This window comes from Lissotriton helveticus, chromosome 2_1, assembly GCF_964261635.1.
Source record: "Lissotriton helveticus chromosome 2_1, aLisHel1.1, whole genome shotgun sequence".
Taxonomy (NCBI): Eukaryota; Metazoa; Chordata; class Amphibia; order Caudata; family Salamandridae; genus Lissotriton; species Lissotriton helveticus.
In genome coordinates, this window is record NC_136059.1 from 1,625,178,862 (window position 1) to 1,625,199,882 (window position 21,021).

The following is a 21,021-nucleotide window of genomic DNA, read 5'->3' on the forward strand; positions in this document are numbered from 1 at the left end:
CCTCCTCTGCAAGCTTCCGGGGGTTGGTCAGCTTGCTGTCCACCAGGTGCTGGCGCAGCTCGGGAAAACATTTCTCGAGTAGATGCTCTTTCAAAAAAAGATCATACAACCCCTCATAATCCTTCACCTCACTGCCCTGTACCCAGCCCTCCAATGCCTTCCTTGCATAATCTAGGAAGTCCACCCAGTTCTGGGTGCTTAACTTGTGGCTCCCCCTGAACTTCTGGCGATACTTTTCTGGGGTTAACCCAAACTTCCTGATCAACGCTAACTTCATAGTGGGGTAGTTGGTCTGCTCCTTTGGTTCTAAGGCTAACAAGGTGTCCCGACCAGTAGGAGGCATGTACTTGTACAACCCACCCCCCCAGTGTTTCTCCTGGATCCCATGGGCTCTTAAGGAGACCTCATAGGCAGCCAGCCACTTGGCTATGTCATCCCCCTGACTATAGCTGGCAACTATATCCTTAGGCAGGTAGGGTCTGGACTCCCTGGTTGGTTCTCTGGTTTCGCTGCCACCATTTGGAGAGTTGGCGAGTCCTAACTGTAGAGCCTTCAGTTCTAGCTCTTTTAGTCTAAGCTCATGAGTCATCCTCTGTTCCTCCTTCTCCTGTTCTAACCTGGCTAACTCCCACTTCAGCTTCCTTTTTTCCCTCCTTTGGTCAAGCTTCCCCCGGAGACACTACTGCCCCCCCTAGAGGAGGTCATTGGTCCTGGGAGTAGGTTTCCCACCTCAGGGTGGAATAATCCCTCTACCTCTACGACCGTGTCCCGGTCTGTCCCCTCATCCTCCTCCTTCCCTTCACGGTGTGCTTCCACCCAAGCCCTCAAACTGGTCTGGAGTTCCCCCTTCTTGGCACCACGCTTAAAGAACACCCCCATTTGTTGACAGAAGTCCTTTAGCTGGGCCACAGAATAAGTGTCCAGTTCTTCCAGTGCAAATTCCATTTTGCAAGAGGCAATTCAGGGTCAAGCACACAAAAAGAATAGAGTTACAAGGGCAACCTGAAGCTACCTCCACCCCACCACCAGGAATAAATTTGAAAAAAAGCAAAAGTAAAAATTAGGAGGGCCGCTAGGAGAAAACTCCAGGTGTAGGTTAGTGGATTACACTTTGTTACTGCAGAGTAGTCGCAACCACAGTCACCATCCCACCGCTGCCACCAATATGTTGGAACCTAAAGTTGTCAGGTCACCTAGGGTAGCCTTGCCTAGGATAAGGCAATCTCTAATAGAGGCACATGTGCGAAGGTTGCATACTACCCAGCAGTAACCCCATGCAATTCCACTTAAAAGAATGACGCTACACCAATGTTTTGGAAAAATATGGCTTGATTTTATAAAAATAGGTTTGCTTTTCTTTATCACTTTTACACCAGTATTTCTCCTTATTCAGTTTCAATCCAAGTACTGTATTACACTTCACATCTCCATCTTATTCCGTTCAGTACATTTACATTAAGGTACATTACCAGTCTCACCCCACCTTTCTAACAATATATGCAGCCAGAGAAGGATGTCAGTGATTATCCTAGAACAGCATATGCACCTTTACCTCTTATGAGGACTTAGCACTTTTCCCCATCAGAAGATACTTTTAGCAATATTTCAACAGATTGTACTAGCCCCTCAGATCATGGCCCTGTGGCCGCTCTCCTCTGGACCTGAAACACAAGGTTTACTTCATCATGTCAATTTACTCCCTTCCAGGAAACAGTAAAAGGAGTGAATGGGGTATCAAGGGAAGTTCCAATAGAACCAGGTCTGAATTTTCCCACACAATGGGTCCCTCTGGGAGGAACCGCTCCTCAGTCCCTCTTAGCGTTAATTCGGAGTCTCAGTCTTCACCCACCACTCACTCCTTACTTACAGTGGGGCCCGCAAGGCCAGAGTCTCCGATCACTGAACAGAAAGGGAGACCTCGACAGAAGTCTCAGCCGGTAACCTCTGGCGCTTGTTTTGTTTCTTCCCGCCCGACCAGCCACTCGCTGGCACGGGGAGGGTGGGGGTGAGGATCTCTCCGTGTGCAGCGATCGACTGCTCGCTTCCTCGCCTGACCAGGCTCTCAACTCCAGAGCTGGCGCGGGCAAAGGCTTACCACAGCTGAGAGTCGAATCTGATCTTCCGTTCCCTTCTTCCCTTCGGTTGACTCCGCCTCACGCAGTCAGTCGACTCCACACCCGAGGCCGCTCTATCCCGACGGCTCTTCCTCTTCCGCTCCGCCCACTCCAGGATAAATGGCGGTCGCACCAGAGCTGGGGAATGCCCTCCTCAGCCAAAGCCTCTCCTGCTCGATCTCGCCACTTGTTGCAGAGTCCCTGCCTTCATTCCCTCGATGAGCCACTATTCTCACCAGCCGCCTGACATCTTAGGTATGAGGGGAAAGCTCCGCTTGGGTGAATGTCAGTGGGGAGTTGAAGGCAAGGACGTCCTTAGCTGATTTAAGGAGTCAAACGAGGAGGGATCACAATAACGAACCTTCAGCCTTAACCCTTCTCGCTTCTTGGCCAACTCTGTCAGAGTCTCACTGAGGCTTCCCAACTGGGCAATAGGCTGTACTCCTCAGCACTGCAGCCACCCTCAACCACACATAACCCTTACTTCTAGGCTAGGGGTTGATCAGGCGCCCAGGGTCTCCAGGATTCCCACGCAGCGGGGTCAGGTCAAGAAACCACAAGGGAGGAAGGGTGGTGAATCAATAAGGAAGCGTCCCTAGACTGGGAGGTCAACCCTTTGGCTATCCTACCCCCACCTTATGCTACTGCCTGTCCTCCAGCTGACTCACTCTGGCAAGACAAAATGGTTGCCCAGCATTCCGCCTTTTATAGGCTGCCCCTCAGAGGTCCAGAAGGGACCAGAAGGTTCTGGAATGCCCTATGCTATCCTATGGGACAGATCTCAGGTGTGACAGTTGTGGCAGTTAGAAGCCACCATTTTGTAGATCTGGATTAATTCCTGTCAGGAAAGGCACCTAGGCCTGAGGTGAAAAATCATGAGGGCAAAAGAGCATCTAACCCCCAGGCCAACATATAAAAATCTGGTGAGGTCAAAAAGATATAAAGGTATGAGGGGCAAAAAGGGGACAAAATAAATAAATAATTGGAGGAGCCACGCAAAAGGCCAGACAGGTCTAACACATGTTTTAAACCAAATAAAGAAAATGAGTTAATTCATTGATTCACTTTAACTTGGTGATACTGGACAATGATCTGCTTGCAAAATAAAAGTTAGATAATCCAAAATCTTATTTTTTTTTCTATTTCTCCCATTTGTCATAGACAGTTTTGCTCACCGAACAGCAGTCCGGACAGCACTGGCCCAGGATGAACAGTGGCAGGAAAAGTATATTTCCAAAATGCTGCCCTTGTTGGAAAAGCAGGAAAACGAAATCGCATACCTGGTGCCATGGTGTAAATTAGAGAAGCCCGAGAAGGAGGGTGAGTATTTAAGTAGAATCAGAGTGACTGTAAGAAAATGGTCTTATCAGCAGAATGAGAAATATTAGAAGCACAGAGAAATCGATATACACAAATATTAAGAGCGCAACATAGTTTGATTTTAATAGGAATAATCTTTTTTTATTTTGCAAGCAAAATATGCCATATGCTTATTACTTTAAACATCCCCACCCTTCAAATCAAAAAGGTTAAAGGGAAAGAGAATTAGTGCATGATGTTAATTTATTAACATTTAATATATATATATATATATATATATATATATATATATATATATATATATATATATATATATCCACAACGCTTTGCCACCAACTGTCGCTCCTCTTCACCTCGGGTGCCTCCTTACCGCACGGCGGAGTGCGTCAATATATAAAAACACACAGTTCCATATCCACAGACTGCTTCAAAATTAAGGACACTCCAGTCAAAGATCTCGTAGTCTCTACGCCATGTTTATTTTTCCCGCCTGCACACTTATTCAGTCAACAAACGCGTTTCGGCGTTGCCGCCTTCGTCAGTGTTGTCTGATTGAGAGTCGTTTTCACATTTAAATAAAGTTTTCTTCAAAACATTGTCACGTGATTAAAAACAAAACATAAAAGAAGGGCACTTCAATTCATTTAATTGATTTTTTGGCGGCCATCTTAGAGTGTCCGAAAATATTGCGATTTTGCGCATTTCTCAACATAATTAGTCCAACATTATGGTTCATACATTATCATCGCATTAGTTTTCAACAATTAAGGACATCCTATATTTTCTGCAGAATAGCCTCACTTATCTCGCCCTGAATGGGCGTTGCCTCGTTCAAATCACAAGCGTACATCTCAACATTTAGCATTTCGGTTCACAGTATTTTAGGCCTAGGTGATTGTGCCGATTAAGTCACATCCAACTTCTCAATGTTGCCCTGAATGGGCTATCTCAATACAAATATAGTGTGTGACATAAGTTTTATACAGATACGGAAACTGTACTAACATTCTAGCTGTAGGGAACGGTTTAAGGGGTGACATGCTCCACTCTGAATCATCTTACAGTGTAATAATCTCATCCTATATGTACCCACATTTCCTCTTCGTTGTTCAACCCTCCCATATTTTTGGTTTGGAGCATAATTATGTACCTTGATTCCAAGGTTCTCAATTTCTTGACCCAGTCTCCCCCCTCTCTGTTCTTATCAGTTGGTCCAAAATGAAAAAGCTTAGCAAATTACTATTGCTTTTATGAGCTTTCTCATAGTGTCGGGCCACAGGGTAGCTCTGATCTTTTGAGTTAATCGCTCTCATGTGTTCCAAAATCCTGAGTTTGGTCTGTTTCGTGGTGCTTCCCACGCACTTCTTACCACATGGGCATACTAGGCAGTACACAGTAAAATCAGAATTACAGTTAAGTAATTTCGGAATCGTCACCTTCTTTGATTTCCCCGGTACCTCATAATCCTTCACTTTCTGTGAGTTTCTACAGGCCTTCCATTTCATACACGGATAGAAACCGTATTGAAATCTGATGGGGTGGTGGGTGAACTTTTACCTGATTATCCACTGGTAACATATCAAAAAAGCAATTCCCTTGGAGACCATCTAGTGAACAGCCACTATGAACACAAGAAGAAGAAAACAGACCAAACTCAGGATTTTGGAACACATGAGAGCGATTAACTCAAAAGATCAGAGCTACCCTGTGGCCCGACATTATGAGAAAGCTCATACAAGCAATAGTAATTTGCTAAGCTTTTTCATTTTGGACCAACTGATAAGAACAGAGAGAGGGGGAGACTGGGTCAAGAAATTGAGAACCTTGGAATCAAGGTACATAATTATGCTCCAAACAAAAAATCCGGGAGGGTTGAACAACGAAGAGGAAATGTGGGTACATATAGGATGAGATTATTACACTGTAAAATGATTCAGAGTTGAGCATGTCACCCCTTAAACCGTTCCCTACAGCTAGAATGTTAATATAGTTTCCGTATCTGTATAAAACTTATGTCACACACTATATTTGTATTCAGATAGCCCATTCAGGGCAACATTGCGAAGTTGGATGTGACTTAATCGGCACAATCACCTAGGCCTAAAATACTGTGAACCGAAATGCTAAATGTAGAGATGTACGCTTGTGATTAGACCGAGGCAACGCCCATTCAGGGCGAGATAAGTGAGGCTATTCTGCAGAAAATATAGGATGTCCTTAATTGTTGAAAACTAATGCGATGATAATGTATGAACCATAATGTTTGACTAATTATGTTGAGAAATGCGCAAAATCGCAATATTTTCGGACACTCTAAGATGGCCGCCAAAAAATCAATGAAATGAATAGAAGTGCCCTTCTTTTATGTTTTGTTTTTAATCATGTGACAATGTTTTGAAGAAAACTTTATTTAAATGTGAAAACGAGTCTCAATCAGACAACACTGACGAAGGCGGCAACGCCGAAACGCGTTTGTTGACTGAATAAGTGTGCACGCGGGAAAAATAAACCTGGCGTAGAGACTACGAGATCTCTGACTGGAGTGTCCTTAATTGTGAAGCAGTCCGTGGATATGGAACTGTGTGTTTTTATATATATATATATATATATTTAAACTTTTGTCTCTGTGTGCTGCTCACTTAGTTAAATGGCAACAATATTATTGTTTCTAATGTGTTTTAAATAGCAAAAGTGTACATATTCTTTAGGAACTCACAAGCTGTGCGGTCATATTTAGTATTAATTGGTTTTGTGTCTAACACTTGTGTATTGCAACTATGTGGTTTTATCTACACATACATCAGATCATTTATTGTTTCAAAATAGCTTGGAGAAATTTGAATTTTTTCGTTTTCAGCTTTTAAAAGATAAAATTGGCCAGGATGGTGGCAGAGTAGGACTTGTCTTCCGTCTTTCTGCCACCCGAGCCTGCATCAACAGTGCCCCGAGGGTTTCCTGGCAGGTAACACTCTAAGCATCGGTGTGCCTACGCTGCATATGGGGCGCATCAACAATCTGGGGGTGAGTACGTGGCTGCTAACCGCTCGTCCGACTCTGGCTTTGGTTGAGTAGCTGGGCAAGGCAACCATCAAGATGGCGGATGCCTAGGCCTCTATTTATGGGCTTCGCAACTGTTGGCCCTGAACGCTAAACCCAAGGGGGAGTGGCACCCGAGAATGTCCACCTCTCCCCTCAACCTCTACACAGCGCTGCCTGGAGGATGATTTGGAGTGCTTTGGATATCGGGCCATGAGGCTCTGGACGGCTCTGACATTGCAGCCTGACCTCCCACGGCCAACAATACCCTTTGGAGGGATACCAGGGCCAATGAACCTGCTGCCAAGCGAAGGCCCCTGGAATACTGGGTCTTCTAAGTGACTCCATCAACACCTTCAACAGCAGTAACAGAAACTATAATGGCACCTTCTGTAGCACCAGTCCGGTACTTTCAGCAACCTTACCTGTAGTACTGCTGTCGTATACCATGAGCCCAAGCATTGTGGCAGACTCACTGCTGTTTTTCGCAGCTTCAGGGGAGTGAGTATCACTCTGGGTTCCTGATGACCCCTACTGGTCCAGTGGAACCTATGAGAGAGCTTTGCTTCAAGAGGGCAGTCTACATTTGCAGGTCCTTAGTCGCAACGGGCCAAGAATCAGTGGCCTTTCGCAGCAAGCGACCCTGAGCCTGCTCTAAGACGAATAGATCCAAAGTAAAGATCCCGTTTGCTGCTGTGGGGTCCTTTGCCCCCCTTCTTCAACATCGTCCCAATACAAAATGATATCTTCAAATACAAGCGGGACCTATCTGTTTGAGAAATGCTCACCCACCCCACTCCGGTCCAGGGCAAAGAAACAGCAATAAGTTCTCAGCCCCTTACTCGCCCTGAGCCAGAGGGAATGCTGGATGTGGATCAAGCCCCGGTGACTCTGGGTTGCTTATCTTCTCTCTGTGATTCCCTGAAGACAGAGCTCTAAACCCCTAAAGATTACCTCTTACAAGACATGTGGGAAACGTGTCAGGACCTGTCCTCACTCGGAGATCGCGTTTTTATACTGGATGAAAACAAAATCTCGAAGGGGGAAGAGGTGGAGATACTATGACCAGAAATTGTACGCCTGCATAAACAAAATGACGAGCTAAAGGCTCAAACAGAGGACCTTAAAAACAGGTCCAGCCATAGTGGCATTTGACACAGAGGGTTTTCGAGATAAGTGTATACACCCAGGTGCTCATTCACAATACTCTAAATTTGGAAGACAACACTGAACTTGGCCTAGACAAGGGCCATCGGGTCAGTCGGCTTGGGGGTACCGCATCAAAGCCATCTGACAGACTAGCTTGTGTCTACGTCTTTCAGATAAAAAAGGACATTCTTAGAGCTGCTAGATCTAAACAACCCATCCGCTTCAGAGGACACACCATAGGCCTCTTCCAGGATGTCTCCCTCCTCACCCTCCAATGCTGCAGTGAGTTCAAGCCAGTGACTGATTTCTTACTCTCCAAAGTGGTGTCTGTTAGTTGGGGGGGCACCTCTTCAGACTAGTCTTCTACTGGGAAGGCCAGCTTCATCAGCTGCGATCACTGGAAAAGGCTTGCGGGGTTCTGGGCCTCCCGGCTGAGAGCGTGTCCCCCACTACTGCAGGCTCTCCCCATGGTTCCCCAACACAAGCCTCAACAAGGCAGACTATTGGAAAGATAAAACGGCTCCCACATCTTGACCCCAAGGAGTGGGCGCAGGAGCACCAACATGTCCTAGATAAACTTGCCTACGGCACGTGTGGCAAATCCACCTGACAATGCCCCTCACCGGTTGCTTTCTGTCTGCTATGATTCTCAGCTGGCACTTCAGAATTGATGGCGGCCTCGGGTGGCGGGGAGGCATCTGCCATCTTGGAGATCTGGCCCCAGTCTCTCCGCTCCCGGCCTACTGGACTAAGCAGACTATGACGTTATTTTTTGATAATTGTTCATGGGGTTATCATTCCTTCACCTTTCATGGTCTGACTAGGACATCTTTGTTTGGGGTCCAGTGCCAGCCCTTCCCATGGGGCTCATACTCTGCATGTCCTTTCCCTGCTCTTCTGCAGCTCGCCTGGCCTTAGCAGTCCCCTGACTGACTGTCCTGGAAATTAAAATTACGAGCCTCAACTTTAGAGGCCTTAATAACCCTACTAAACAGAAGAAACGCACATATTACCCAAGGACTTCCACCACGTGCATTCTCGTTGCTTTCCCCGCCAGCTGTGGTCTTCTAGCTCCTTAAAGCGAGGGGGTAGCCATCTTGTACTCCATGACGTTTAGGCTGCCATAGTGTCTAAAGTGGCAGAATTAGGGACGCCTTCCTGAATACCAACTTTGACTTGGCACCTTTCATTTAACCCTGGCAAAACATTTATGCACCCACCCACCAGTAAGAGTCCTTCATCATTAACACCCTCTCTCCCGTACTTCAGACCCCAAATGCTGCCATACTGATCGGAGGTAACTTAAACCTCATCAGGGATAATGATCTAGACCATTCTGGCCAACTCTCAGACCAAACAGGGGCTTTGACACCTCAAGGTTACCGCTGGTTGGTGGACTGTGACCTGTGCGATATTGGTGTATGTTCCATCCCTATTGGCTGACTACCTGGACAAACCTATAAGCATTGAAGAGGTAGTCTTGACCACAGCCCACCTGCAGCTAATGAAGTCCCCGGTACCGAATGGTTTCCCCTCAAAATTCTACAAAACCTTTTGCCAATAACTAGTCCCGGGCCTCACTCGACTCTTCAACTCCTTTATCACCACAAGCTCCCTCACGGATTCCATGGTGGAAGCCTTGATCTTGGTCATCCCCAAAATGGGCACACATCCGACGTTATGTGGGTCTTACAGACCCATATCTCTTCAAAACGTGATGCCAAATTATTTTCAAGCATATTAACCGACCGCCTCAACCCCCTCATGCCAGGACTGATCTCTCAAGATCAGCCTAACTACATACCAGTGCACCAATGCAGAGACAACACTAGACGCATTTACCATCTACTTGATAAAAGTATCACATGCACTTTGATCAATGCAATTCGATAATAATATGTTTTTGGGGGGAAGGGGAGAAACCTCGCCTCCACAAACATCTCATGTACCGTCCGACACGTGAGAGAGACCTCGCTATGCCCTCTCTACTGCGGTACTATAAGGCCTCACAGCTACGTTTCTTAGTAGAATGGAGAAGGCAGGTTCCTACATCTTGATGTAACCCTGGCTTTCTCGGAGGCTTAGGTTTGGGGACTCCACTCTTCACCGGTCACAAGCTCAGTATTTTGAGTATGGGATGCTGTGGTGACCAAAGCAGGGTTAACGTACTTCCCTTCTCCAATGACACGTGTTCCATCAATTCCAGATTTCACTCCAGGGCTTCAACCCGATCGGTTCCGATGTTGCCACGAGAGCCGCTGTAAGCAGATTGGCTGCATGTTTGACCCCCAAAGGATAATTCTCTTTGACCAACTAAAAATTGACTACAGCTTGGAGGAGGCAGACTTCATCTCAGTACCTTCAGGTCTGCCACTGGGTGATGAAGCCTTCTGCCTGGCCTCAAGCAGAGATACCCATGACACCTTTCGAGAAGTGGTTAATACTTAAGGAAAACTACAGGCAACTCATCACTGAATTATATACCATCCTCAGCCGAGGGCAGACTACTACTCACTTTGCAGGACAAAGGAAGTGGGAAGAGGAAATATGCAGAACACATACCGATGGGGAATGGGTTGGCATTCTCCATAGAGCCTGTCATACTGAGCACAACATATCTAGCACAAAAACAGCATGCAAAATCCTCTCTAGCTGGTACCTCACCCCTGCCTGACTTGGCTCTTGGAACTCAGAGTGTTTTAAAGAATGCTGGAGGGGTTTATTGGTTGACAAGTTTGCTGCTTCGCATCTTATGCAATGCACCAAACTCACTCGCTTCTGGGACCAGATACTGGACAATATCGACAGTCCGTTCAAGACTTCGATCCCTCGGTTTCCTGCATACACAATCCTTTGGCTGTACTGTTTTTTTTTTCTTTTCTTTTTCACTGACGTTTCTACTTCACTTGTTTAAAGGGACGCATATGGCATTATCTTTAGGGGAGTCTCGTATATGTACTGTGCATTTGTGAGTGGGATGTGAATTTTTTTTTGGGTGCTGCTTCAGCCATAAATCTTTTGGCCTATCTGTGTGAGCCGTGCTTGTATGTCTGTTGTAAAGTTTCCATACCCATTTTAACTTTGCCTGCCCTTTACTGTGTTTAGGTCGCACCCTATAATGATACATTTTCCTCCATCTGTTATGGTTTCTCTAGACCTGAGTTAGAGACCTAGAATATCAATCGTGTTAAGCTAGGTGTTACTTCTCCAATTTTAGTTGGGTACACTCAATGTTGCATTGTTGTGCAATATTAAGGCTTAACCCGGGGGGCGTGGCCAACTGCCTAGGGAAATGGCCACACAGTAGCAAAGCTCCATCGCGCCACTCCCGAAATATCCATCTAAAGTGACATTGTCCAGAGTGGAAATCCTTTAAAACTTTACCATCCACCTTTAATACGGTGGCGCCTCGATCTGTCAGCTGCGGTTCGGAACAGACAAGCACAACCTCAGTTTTGAGGCCGGACCTGGGACGCCCCAGCTGGAGCAGACAGAGCGGCTTGGAGGCCAAGGCTGCCGGCGCAAGACATCCAGGTGCCCTTATTTATTTATTTTATTTATTTATGCGATTTTATATAGCGCGAACTTTACCCGAAGGTGTCAGAGCACTTTACATAAGAACCAGTTGAGAAACATAAGGATTTAGGATTACATGCGTTACATAATGGATACAAACAGAAAAAATTGCAAATGTACAAGATGTAAAGTCACACAAGGAGGAGATACAAATGGATATACTCTAAGAGTCACATAGGATTGGTAGATAGTGCAAAGGTCTACTGCATATACTAGTGATTAGAGTTCTCTATATACATAAGGAAGGGATACAAATGGATATACTCTAAGGGGCACATAGGAATGGTAGAGAGTACAAAGGTCTACTGCATATACTAGTGATTAGAGTTATCTCTATATACATAAGGAAGGGATACAAATGGATATACTCTAAGGGGCACATAGGAATGGTAGAGAGTACAAAGGTCTACTGCATATACTAGTGATTAGAGTTATCTCTATATACAGAAAAGCAGAGTTCCATTAGGTAAGGTCGGAGGGGGGATGCAGTCATAGCACCAAGGGAGGGACAGAGAAGGGCAGGAAAGTGAGACAAACCAGAGAGGGAAGCAGATAGTAACGAGTAAGACAGCGAGGAGTGTGTCAGAGGCAGCAGGAGAGACAATAGAAAGGTTGTTAGGACAGAGGGGAGGTCAGAGATCGCTAAAGTGGCGGAGGAGAAGGGTAGAAGAAGAAGCGAGTCATAAAAAGAAAATGGCAGGAAACTCAGAGGTCCAGGTCTGAAAGTCCAGGAAGAGGGCTGCCATAGCCAGCAAGTCCGGGGGGAGAAAGGCAGTCCGCGGCAAAGTCACAGCCTCATCGTCCATGAGGAGCTGGGGCAGAGGAGTTTGATCCGGATACCAGGAGTCAGGGAAGAAAGACCACAGGCGCCAAAACAGCTGTTCGCAGAACGGGAGGCAGTCCCTGGAGGAGGGGAGAACACGCCACAAAGCCGACCCACGTCATCTGGGGCCAACTGGAGGAGCCTCAGCAACGCTGATGCTGGATGGGCACAGGAGGAGGGATCAGGAGGAGAGCTCTTCAGGCTATGCTTAGGCAGCAGCCGATCGCGAGCTTGAAAGTCTGTCCGGGGAGTCATTGGCACCGATGTCCCTAAGGCGCTGCCATTTTGGGATCAGGCAAGCCCCGGGTCAGAGTAGACTGGAGCGCTTCTCTGAGGAGAGCAGCGAGGGCGCCCCGTTAGTTACGGTGGGGCCCGGCTCACCTCTAGTGCTGGTGTAACGTGGGAGGCCAAGGTCTTCAGGTGGCAACCTCCGCTGGCACGACAGGATCCAGTGAACAAAGCCGCCCGGCAGCCGCCATTTTGCCTCACAAGCACGAGATCCCCCCCGAGGTTGCGCCAGGGACGATTCTGTATCTCCAGAAGCATCTAAGCGCTCTACAGCTGAGCACCGCACCTTCCGCTTCCGAGGCGTGCTGGAAACAGCCCCCGGGCCACTGCGGAACCGCCAAATTAAGCTCCCGAGCAGCGGTGCGGCCCCCGCCTGTGGTCTCCCGGAGGGACCGCTCTGCCAGATTTATTGCGCCGATGGTCACCAACGGGCGCTGCAAGTAAGCAGCCCCCGCTGTCCCCATTCCTCCTCAAGGGACTCCTGCCACAAAGACTGGCCCATAATTGCACGCGGCCCCGGCACAACTATTCAGAGCCTGCCTGGCGCGAGGGAGACACTGGGGGCAGATATTCGACGCATGGCTCACGAACCGGTGCCCTAATAGTTGCTCCAGTCCTGGGTACAGGGCTACTCATCGAGGCTCATAAGCCTCCTTGCTCCTCCAGTGCATATCTGCCTATTCAAGTGCGCATAACACGAAGAGCCAGTGTGGCAGAAAATGCTGCACAGAGGAAACTCCCGCAGGTCACAGCAGTGACTCACGAAAGGTGCTAACACGCAGTGAGACACACCTCGTCGTTATGGTCTGCCCTCTGGGCCCAGAAGTAACATACAATGCAGGCTCCGACGTGGTGATCACTCAGCTACTACAAAGAGGAACACTAAATCAGTGTTACCGCACTGGCCCAAGCCGTCACTAGCACCATGCTTTTGCTGTGTACAATGTCTGCATCGCTTAAGTGAGTAGCAGGGTCATAACCGGGCCCCCCGCTCGCTGGCTGGTCTGAGTGCGGCTCCGCAGACACTGTACGCAGCCCTAATCGGCTGTGGAAACCCGACAGGCCGGACTGGGCACAATCCCACACGCAGGTGGCGGTGAGTAATCAGCTGATTCCACCATTTTACTTGCTGAGCCTAGACTACGGCTCAGATCATGGCGAGTGGCCGTGGCGGCCGGCAAACGCTCCAGACAAAGCTTGAAAAATTCAGATGGCAGAAAGGGCAGGAAGAGTCGCAGTCCACTCAAAAAGAGAAGGGCGAACCGCCCGAACCCACGCTGCAAGATGTACTGGCTGCCATTACCACAGTGCGCACTTCCCTGGCAGGCCGAATCAGCACAGTTGTGTCAGAGGTTTCCCTGAGCATGGCAGATATGCGGAAAATGACCAAAAAGCCTCACATCGCTGGAAACTACTACTAAGGATCTAACGATGGACTTTGATCTGCTTAAGCGCCAGGTCACTGACCTCCAAGCAAAACAGGACCTACTGGAGCACCAACTCGATGACTATGAGGGCCGTATGCGGCGCAACAACATCCATATCCTGGGAGTGCCGGAACGAGCAGAGGGGCAGGCGGCGGACCTATTCGTGGAAGATCTGGTGTTGAAGCACCTCCAACCTAAGGGCCTATCCAACAACTTTTCCATTGAAAGGGTGCACAGGGTGCCAGGCGGCAGACCAAGACCAGGAGCACCGCCCGATCTCTCCTGGCACTGGTGTTTAACTACCGAGATCGGGACGCCATACTCCATGCAGCGAGAGTGCGCCCCCCTACCGGTTACTGTTGATAATAGTCAAGTCACATTTTTCCCAGACTTCACACTTCAAGTCCAGAGACAACGACGCAGTTTCTTGGAGGTGAAATGCACCCTGTGCGACCAGGGAATTCAATACGCCATGCTCTTCCGCCCAAAACTACGTGTTGCCTCCAAAGGAAAAACATGGTTCTTGTCAAGTCCTGAAGATGCGTGGGGTTGGAAAGCAACTTAATAAGGATCGCCGTGGAACGGTGCGCCACGATCGACTGGACCACCAACATGGGTCCCGAGGGGTGACGGCGCGGCCCCGGGAGCCTCACCACAATCGCACCACATGGTTTGAGGACATGGATTTAGCCGCAAGTCTCCATGGTTGATCTTGCCACAGCTTGCTGCTGGAACTGAGCTCTATACTACTATACTTTACCAGGGGGATCATCTAAGACAATTTGCCACTGCGACCCATGGATCCAGAGACGTAACTAGATAGCTATTGTTGGGGTCTTGGGATAACTTGTGGATGAGATGTGAGATGACTTGGCTTGCTCTCCGGATACTTAAGCTTGGGAGAGCCTGGAGCTTCTTCAACTGTGATCCACACCAGAGAACTCATTGTGGACACTGTACTTTATATGCTGCGCCTATGATGGGTCGATTGTTTGGGTTTGCCTGCTGCTGCTGATGAAGACAACAGAGACATAACTATGTATATAAGGTGGGTTGTTGGGGGGTACTCACTGAATGCTACTGTTGCGCGGCATTGCCTGTTCTCTAGGGGCATGTGCCGGGGGCATATGTTCGTCACAAAACGCTGCTCTGGGGAGTGGGGTTGGTACACGCACCTAAAAGTTTTCTAGGGTGGGCGAAAGGCACTCTGCAAGTTTGAGGAGGTGGGTGGTTTTTTGCCTGCCATGCAAGGAGGCGGGGTGGATGGGGGTATCGCGGGGGTGGGGGTTTTGTTCGTCTTTATCTTTTTTTGTTGGATTATTTGTGAGTTTGGAGGGTGGGCATCCTGCTCGCTGCACCACTTTGTCATGTACCTCATTCAGTGTATTGTTCAGGGTTCTTTTTATTGCGAGGGATGGGGGGATGTTCTAGTTTATATTGTTCTTTGTTTCTCAGTTATGACATATATTACTAGGTAAAGAGGACAGGGTTTTCGTGGACAGGAAGTAATGGTGCTCTGCTAATATTAACATAGTAGTGTGTGGATAGCAGTAATATATAATGGTTCTGACAGGAAGGGGAGACCCTACAACCCCTTAATCAGTGCAGGAAAATCCACACACAACTACAAATAGCAACAGTCCTGCACACTCATATAGTATGGTAATACATCCAGGTTGATTCAGTGTAAAAGCAAACGGAACCAATACAACCTGTGACAGGGCCAGATCACTGTTGAGCTGCCACACCACCAAAGATATGGGACTGGTTATGTTCGCAAAGCACATACATCAATCACAGGCGGCCCAAATTCTGGAAGAGTTCCCCAAGCTGTTTAAGGGACTCGGATGTCTCAAAGCAGTAGAGGTTCAGCTGCACATTGACAAGTCGGTCCAACCTGTGGCGCTGTGGCACCGAAGGGTACCTTTTTATCTCAGACCCTTAGTAGAGGCGGAGTTGGATCAGTTGGAGCGGGAAGGAGTCATCGCGAAGGTGTCGGGCCCCACGCCGTGGGTGTCCCCCTTGGTGATAGCGCCCAAGCCGAAGCAACCCGGAGCCATCAGGCTGTGCGTGGACATGCAGATGCCAAACAAGGCCATTCGCCGGGAGAGGCACATCACTCCAATGAATGACGAGATTGTGACTGACCTGAATGGGGCGCAGTGGTTTTCGAAGGTAGATCTGAACTCTGGTTACCATCAATTGATGTTGGAAGAAGAAAGCAGGTATATCACCACGTTCTCAACTCATGTGGGACTGCATCGTTTTAAGAGACTAAGCTTTGGGGTTTCCTCGGCGGCCGAAGTATTTCAGCAGGCCGTGAAAGAAGAGCTGTCTGGCCTGGTTGGAGTCATCAATGGGAGCGATGATATCCTGATTTTTTCGAAGTCGCTGGAGGAGCACCATGTGAGATTGAGAGTTACTCTGAAGCGGTTGGTGGAACAAGGTTTAACATTGCACCAGAAGAAGTGTGAATTCTATGCCACGGAGGTGGAGTTCTTTGGATACAGGTTCTTGGCAAAAGGGCTGCAGGTGGACCCTGGCAAGGTAGAAGCCATCAGAACGGCAGCTATCCCTCAGACGCCGTCTGAAGTGAGGAGTTTTCTGGGGATGGCCAACTACTGCGGCCGATTCATCCCGCAACTGGCTACCCTGTCAGAGCCGTTGCGATAACTAAAAAAAAAAAGACACTACCTGGTGGTGGACGGACAAAGAGACCCAAACATATGCTGATGTGAAGAGAGCATTACTAAATTGGGGCAACTGTAGCGTATTTCCGGCCGGGAGTGGCCACAGATCTGATAGTGGATGCCAGCCCCTTGGGACTGGGGGCCGTGCTCCTTCAGAGGTCGGACCAGAATGAATGGGTACCTATTGCCTATGCCAGTCGATCACTCACGGCAGTGGAGACCAGATACGCGCAGATTGAGAGAGAAGCTCTGGCCATCCGGTGGGCATGTCAGCATTTTCACATCTATCTCTGTGGGCACCGTTTCACCATTGTGACCGACCACAAACCACTAGTACCCCTCTTCTCGGGGACAGCGTGAAGCGGAACACAGCGAATCAAAAGGTGGGCTGTCCAGATCCATCAATATCAGTTTGAGGTGGTGTATCGTCCAGGAGCCAGCAACCCGGCCGATTACTTGTCGCAACACCCACTGGCTCCCAGTGGGGTGCAGGGGCACGTAGTAGACGAAGGGGCTGAAATATATGTGAGGCAACTGCTGGAGGAGGCTCGTCTCCAAGCGTTACTTCTAGAAGATATCCAAAAGGCATCCTCCGAAGATGAATGTCTACAGATGGTAGCCCGTACGCTGCAAGATCACTAATAGAAATGGTTCCTTAGTGGAAATGATTGAAGGTCGGCCGAGGAGAAGGAGTCCTGGGAGAGAATGTGGAGGTGTCGGGGTGAGCTGAGTGCGGTGGAGAATGGAATAAGACCCCCCCTATGTTTCCACTCTAAATTGTTTTTAACCAGTGCGGGTTGGACTCTGAATAAAATAGTTTACTGTCACAACTATGCACTTTTTAATTTTCCTCTTTTTTGCACTCACTTAGCACAATTCGGTTTGTCTGTTTGCACCCTCAACACTCACAAGAACCAGCTCCGCTGTATACAGGCGTTGTAGCACACTGGAAAGACGCTAGGTCTTTCCAGTGGGAACCCAGTGATGAAGCATGTCACCAGTAGGTGGTGAGTGAGGGTTCTTATTCAATCAGTCTTTTGTGTTCCTTCACCTTTTGTTTGTTTGTCACCACATCAAGATTCCTCTTGTGAAAGTGGTATTCCGTAATCTTCACTCTTCAGTTGTTTACAAAAACATTCTTTAGGGGTAAGAGAGTGAACTACTATACCCTTACTCTCCCTTTGTTTATTTGTGAGTTTGGAGAATGGAATAAACCTGCGGGATACACGGATCGTAGTACCTGCCGCACTCCGAGACCGCACGATTGATCTAGCTCATCAGGGCCACCAGGAAGTGGAGAAGACCAAGGCTCGTCTGCAGACCAAGGTCTGGTTCCCGGGCGTGGACCGGATGGTTGTAGACAAAGTCCGGCGATGCCTCATAACCGGGGCTGATCCTCCGGAAGCTCCTGTTATCACCGTAGGAACCCAGCCTATCACCCTGGGAAAGAGTGAGTTTGGACTTTGCAAGTTTTCCCGATGGCCAACAAATGGCCGTGTTGGTCGATAGCCATTCGAAGTTCCCGGTGGTGGAGTTGGTGGCCTCGACGACTGCTCTGGAAAATACTTTTGCATTGCTAGGAATGCCGACAGAAATTCGTACAGGCAATGGACCGCCATTCCAAGGGCAAGACTTTCAAAGTTTCCTCGAACAACATGGTATCAAACACTGGAAGATAACGCCGCAGTGGCCGCAGGCGAATGGAGATGTCAAAAGGTTTTATGAGAACTTTGAACAAGGCCCTACGAATCAGGGTAGTACAAGGTGTCAACCTGGAAACCTGTCTGCATCAGTTCCTGAGACCATACCGCCAAACCCTGCACTGCACGACGAAGTGTGCACCCCATGACCTTCTACTAAAAAGAGCGGTAGGGATGGAATACGTATCAGTGAAGCCTGGACTCTACCGGTAATTGATATAGAAAGGTCCCAGGCCCGCCGCAAGAACAACAATGACCGGGCCAGCCAGAAAAGAGGGGCAAGGCCAGCCGACATTCAAGTTGGGGACTATGTTGTGGGAAAGAACCGCTACCCCGGGTCCAAGTTTGGCACGCCGTTTGAGCCTGCCCCATGGAGAGTGGTGCAGGTCCAATGGACTTTAGTGCTGGCTGAGAAAGGACACCAACGTGTAGCCCGCAATGTCTCCTGGTTTAAGAAAGTACCAAGGCCCGGCACAGCAGTGACGGAACCTGATGTCGAACCGTGGGGAGAAGAACCCGCTGAAGTGCGGTTTTCCGGTGTAGCTACCACGGTCTGAAAATCAGACCGTGGTAGCGACACCGGAAAACCCTGACGGAGTGGCCGAGTCTAGTGTAACGGGGCGTGGAGATGGCAACTCTCAGGAAGAAGCTGAGGGGAGAGAGAGCTGGAGCAAATACCATTTTAATGAGTTCCGTGACAATCCAGTGCCGAGCACCAGACTACGGGACTTTGTGCTGTAAGGCGCCATGGAGGGACTATTGTTCTTAGTGTCACCCAATGCCTGCGTGGGTGCTGCCACCTGGATGTTGCCATAATGACTGGCCGTGTTTTGTTTGGACAGTGTTCTTCTTCAAGTTGCCAGTTTGGATGGGATGTGGTGAGCCACCCGGCTGCTACCATACAATGTTTGCATGCACCTCCCTGGGCCGAGCGCGGACCAGAAAGTATTTAATAAAGAGTGACGTCAGCGCACGAGGCTGACGGCATGGACTGAGTATCTGTGTGGAAGTGTTTCATGTGTACTCCGCTGCAAGGTCAAGGCTCTAGCTTCCTCCCCACCATTATCTATGTCTTGAGGGCGCCTGGTGCCAATCTACACCGGGGGATCCTAGCAGTGTCCCTGAGGGCATCACACTAATTTGTGCACTGCTGCACATCATAATTTTTTCTGTTGCAGGTGCCGTTAACAAATGGGGGCACTTCTTAGTGTGCTCTTCCAAAGTCTAAAAAAGTTGGCATTTTTCTCTCAGTAAAACACACAAGGTGATGGACGGAATGTTGCACATTGGCATTACATTCACCCCCAGTCACAGATCTGGGTTTAATCCATCATTATTTTGCTCACCACGCCACCCCAGTTCAGACATGTCCATATGCAAATCAGTCTTGACCCTGTGCCTCATGGGAACAGTCCAGTCCGAACTGCCAAGCTATGTCATCCCTGGACCGGAATCGAGCATCCTAAGACCGGTTTCTGGCTATCAGCCGTCATCAGCCAGGATAGCTTGTCTCCAGTGGCGTATTAGCACGGGACCCACGTCTGGGCATACCCTTCCCAAATAGGGTGAACAGCAAAACACACAAGGTGATGGACGGAATGTTGCACATTGGCATAACATTCACCCCAGTCACAGATCTGGGTTTAATCCATCGTTATTTTGTGAACCACGCCACCCCAGTTCAGACATGGCCATATGCAAATCAGTCTAGACCCTGTGCCTCATGGGAACAGTCCAGCCAGAACTGCCAAGCCATGTCTTCCCTGGACCGGAATCAAGCATCCTAGGACCGGTTTCTGGCTATCAGCCGTCATCAGCCAGGATAGCTTGACTCCAGTGACGTAGTGAGCACGGGACCCACCTCTGGGCATACCCTTCCCACATAAGGTGAACAGCAAAACACACAAGGTGATGGATGATATGTTGCTCATTGGCAAACCATTCACCCCCAGTCACAGATCTGGGTTTAATCCATCGTTATTTTGCTCACCACACCACCCCAGTTCAGACATGGCCATATGCAAATCAGTCTTGACCCTGTGCCTCATGGGAGCAGTCCAGCCCGAACTGCAAATCCATGTCTTCCCTGGACCAAAATCAAGCATCCTAGGACCGGTTTCTGGATATCAGCCAGGATAGCTTGACTCCAATGGCGTAGTGAGCACGGGGACCCCGTCTGGGCATACCCTTCCCACATAGGGTGAACAGCAAAACACACAAGGTGATGGACGGAATGTTGCACATTGGCAAAACATTCACCCCCATTCACAGATTTGGGTTTAATCCATCGTTATTTTGCTCACCACACCACCCCAGTTCAGACATGGGCATATGCAAATCAGTCTTGACCCTGTGCCTCATGGGAGCAGTCCAGCCCGATCTGCAAATCCATGTCTTCCCTGGACCAAAATCAAGCATCCTAGGACCGGTTTCTGGCTATCAGCTGTCATCCGCCAGGATAGCTTGACTCCAGTGGCGTAGTGAGCACAGGACCCACGTCTGGGCATACCCTTCCCACATAGGGTGAACAGCAAAACACACAAGATGATGGATGGAATGTTGCACATTGGCAAAACATTCACCCCAGTCACAGATCTGGGTTTAATCCATCGTTATTTTGCTCGTTATTTTTCTGATAGCCAGAAACCGGTCCTAGGATGCTTGATTCCGGTCCAGGGAAGACATGGCTTGGCAGTTCAGGCTGGACTGTACCCATGAGGCACAGGGTCATTACTGATTTGCATATGGCCATGTCTGAACTGGGGTGGCGAGGTGAGCAAAATAACAATGGATTAAACCCAGAACTGTGACTGGGGGTGAATGTTTTGCCAATGTGCAACATTCCTGTCCATCACCTTGTGTGTTTTGCTGTTCACCCTATGTGGCAAAGGTATGCCC

At 48.7% G+C, this 21,021-nt stretch overlaps 1 protein-coding gene across 1 annotated transcript in view; it reads left to right on the top strand.

Annotated features, from left to right (window-relative positions):
* The window catches only part of LOC144818807 (protein NipSnap homolog 3A-like), a 199,392-nt gene that overhangs the window by 148,918 nt on the left and 29,453 nt on the right, over positions 1–21,021 (top strand). The window contains exon 3 of the mRNA XM_078676577.1: positions 3,276–3,434. Coding sequence (XP_078532703.1) covers positions 3,276–3,434 — 159 coding nt within the window. The remainder of the gene's footprint in view (positions 1–3,275; positions 3,435–21,021) is intronic.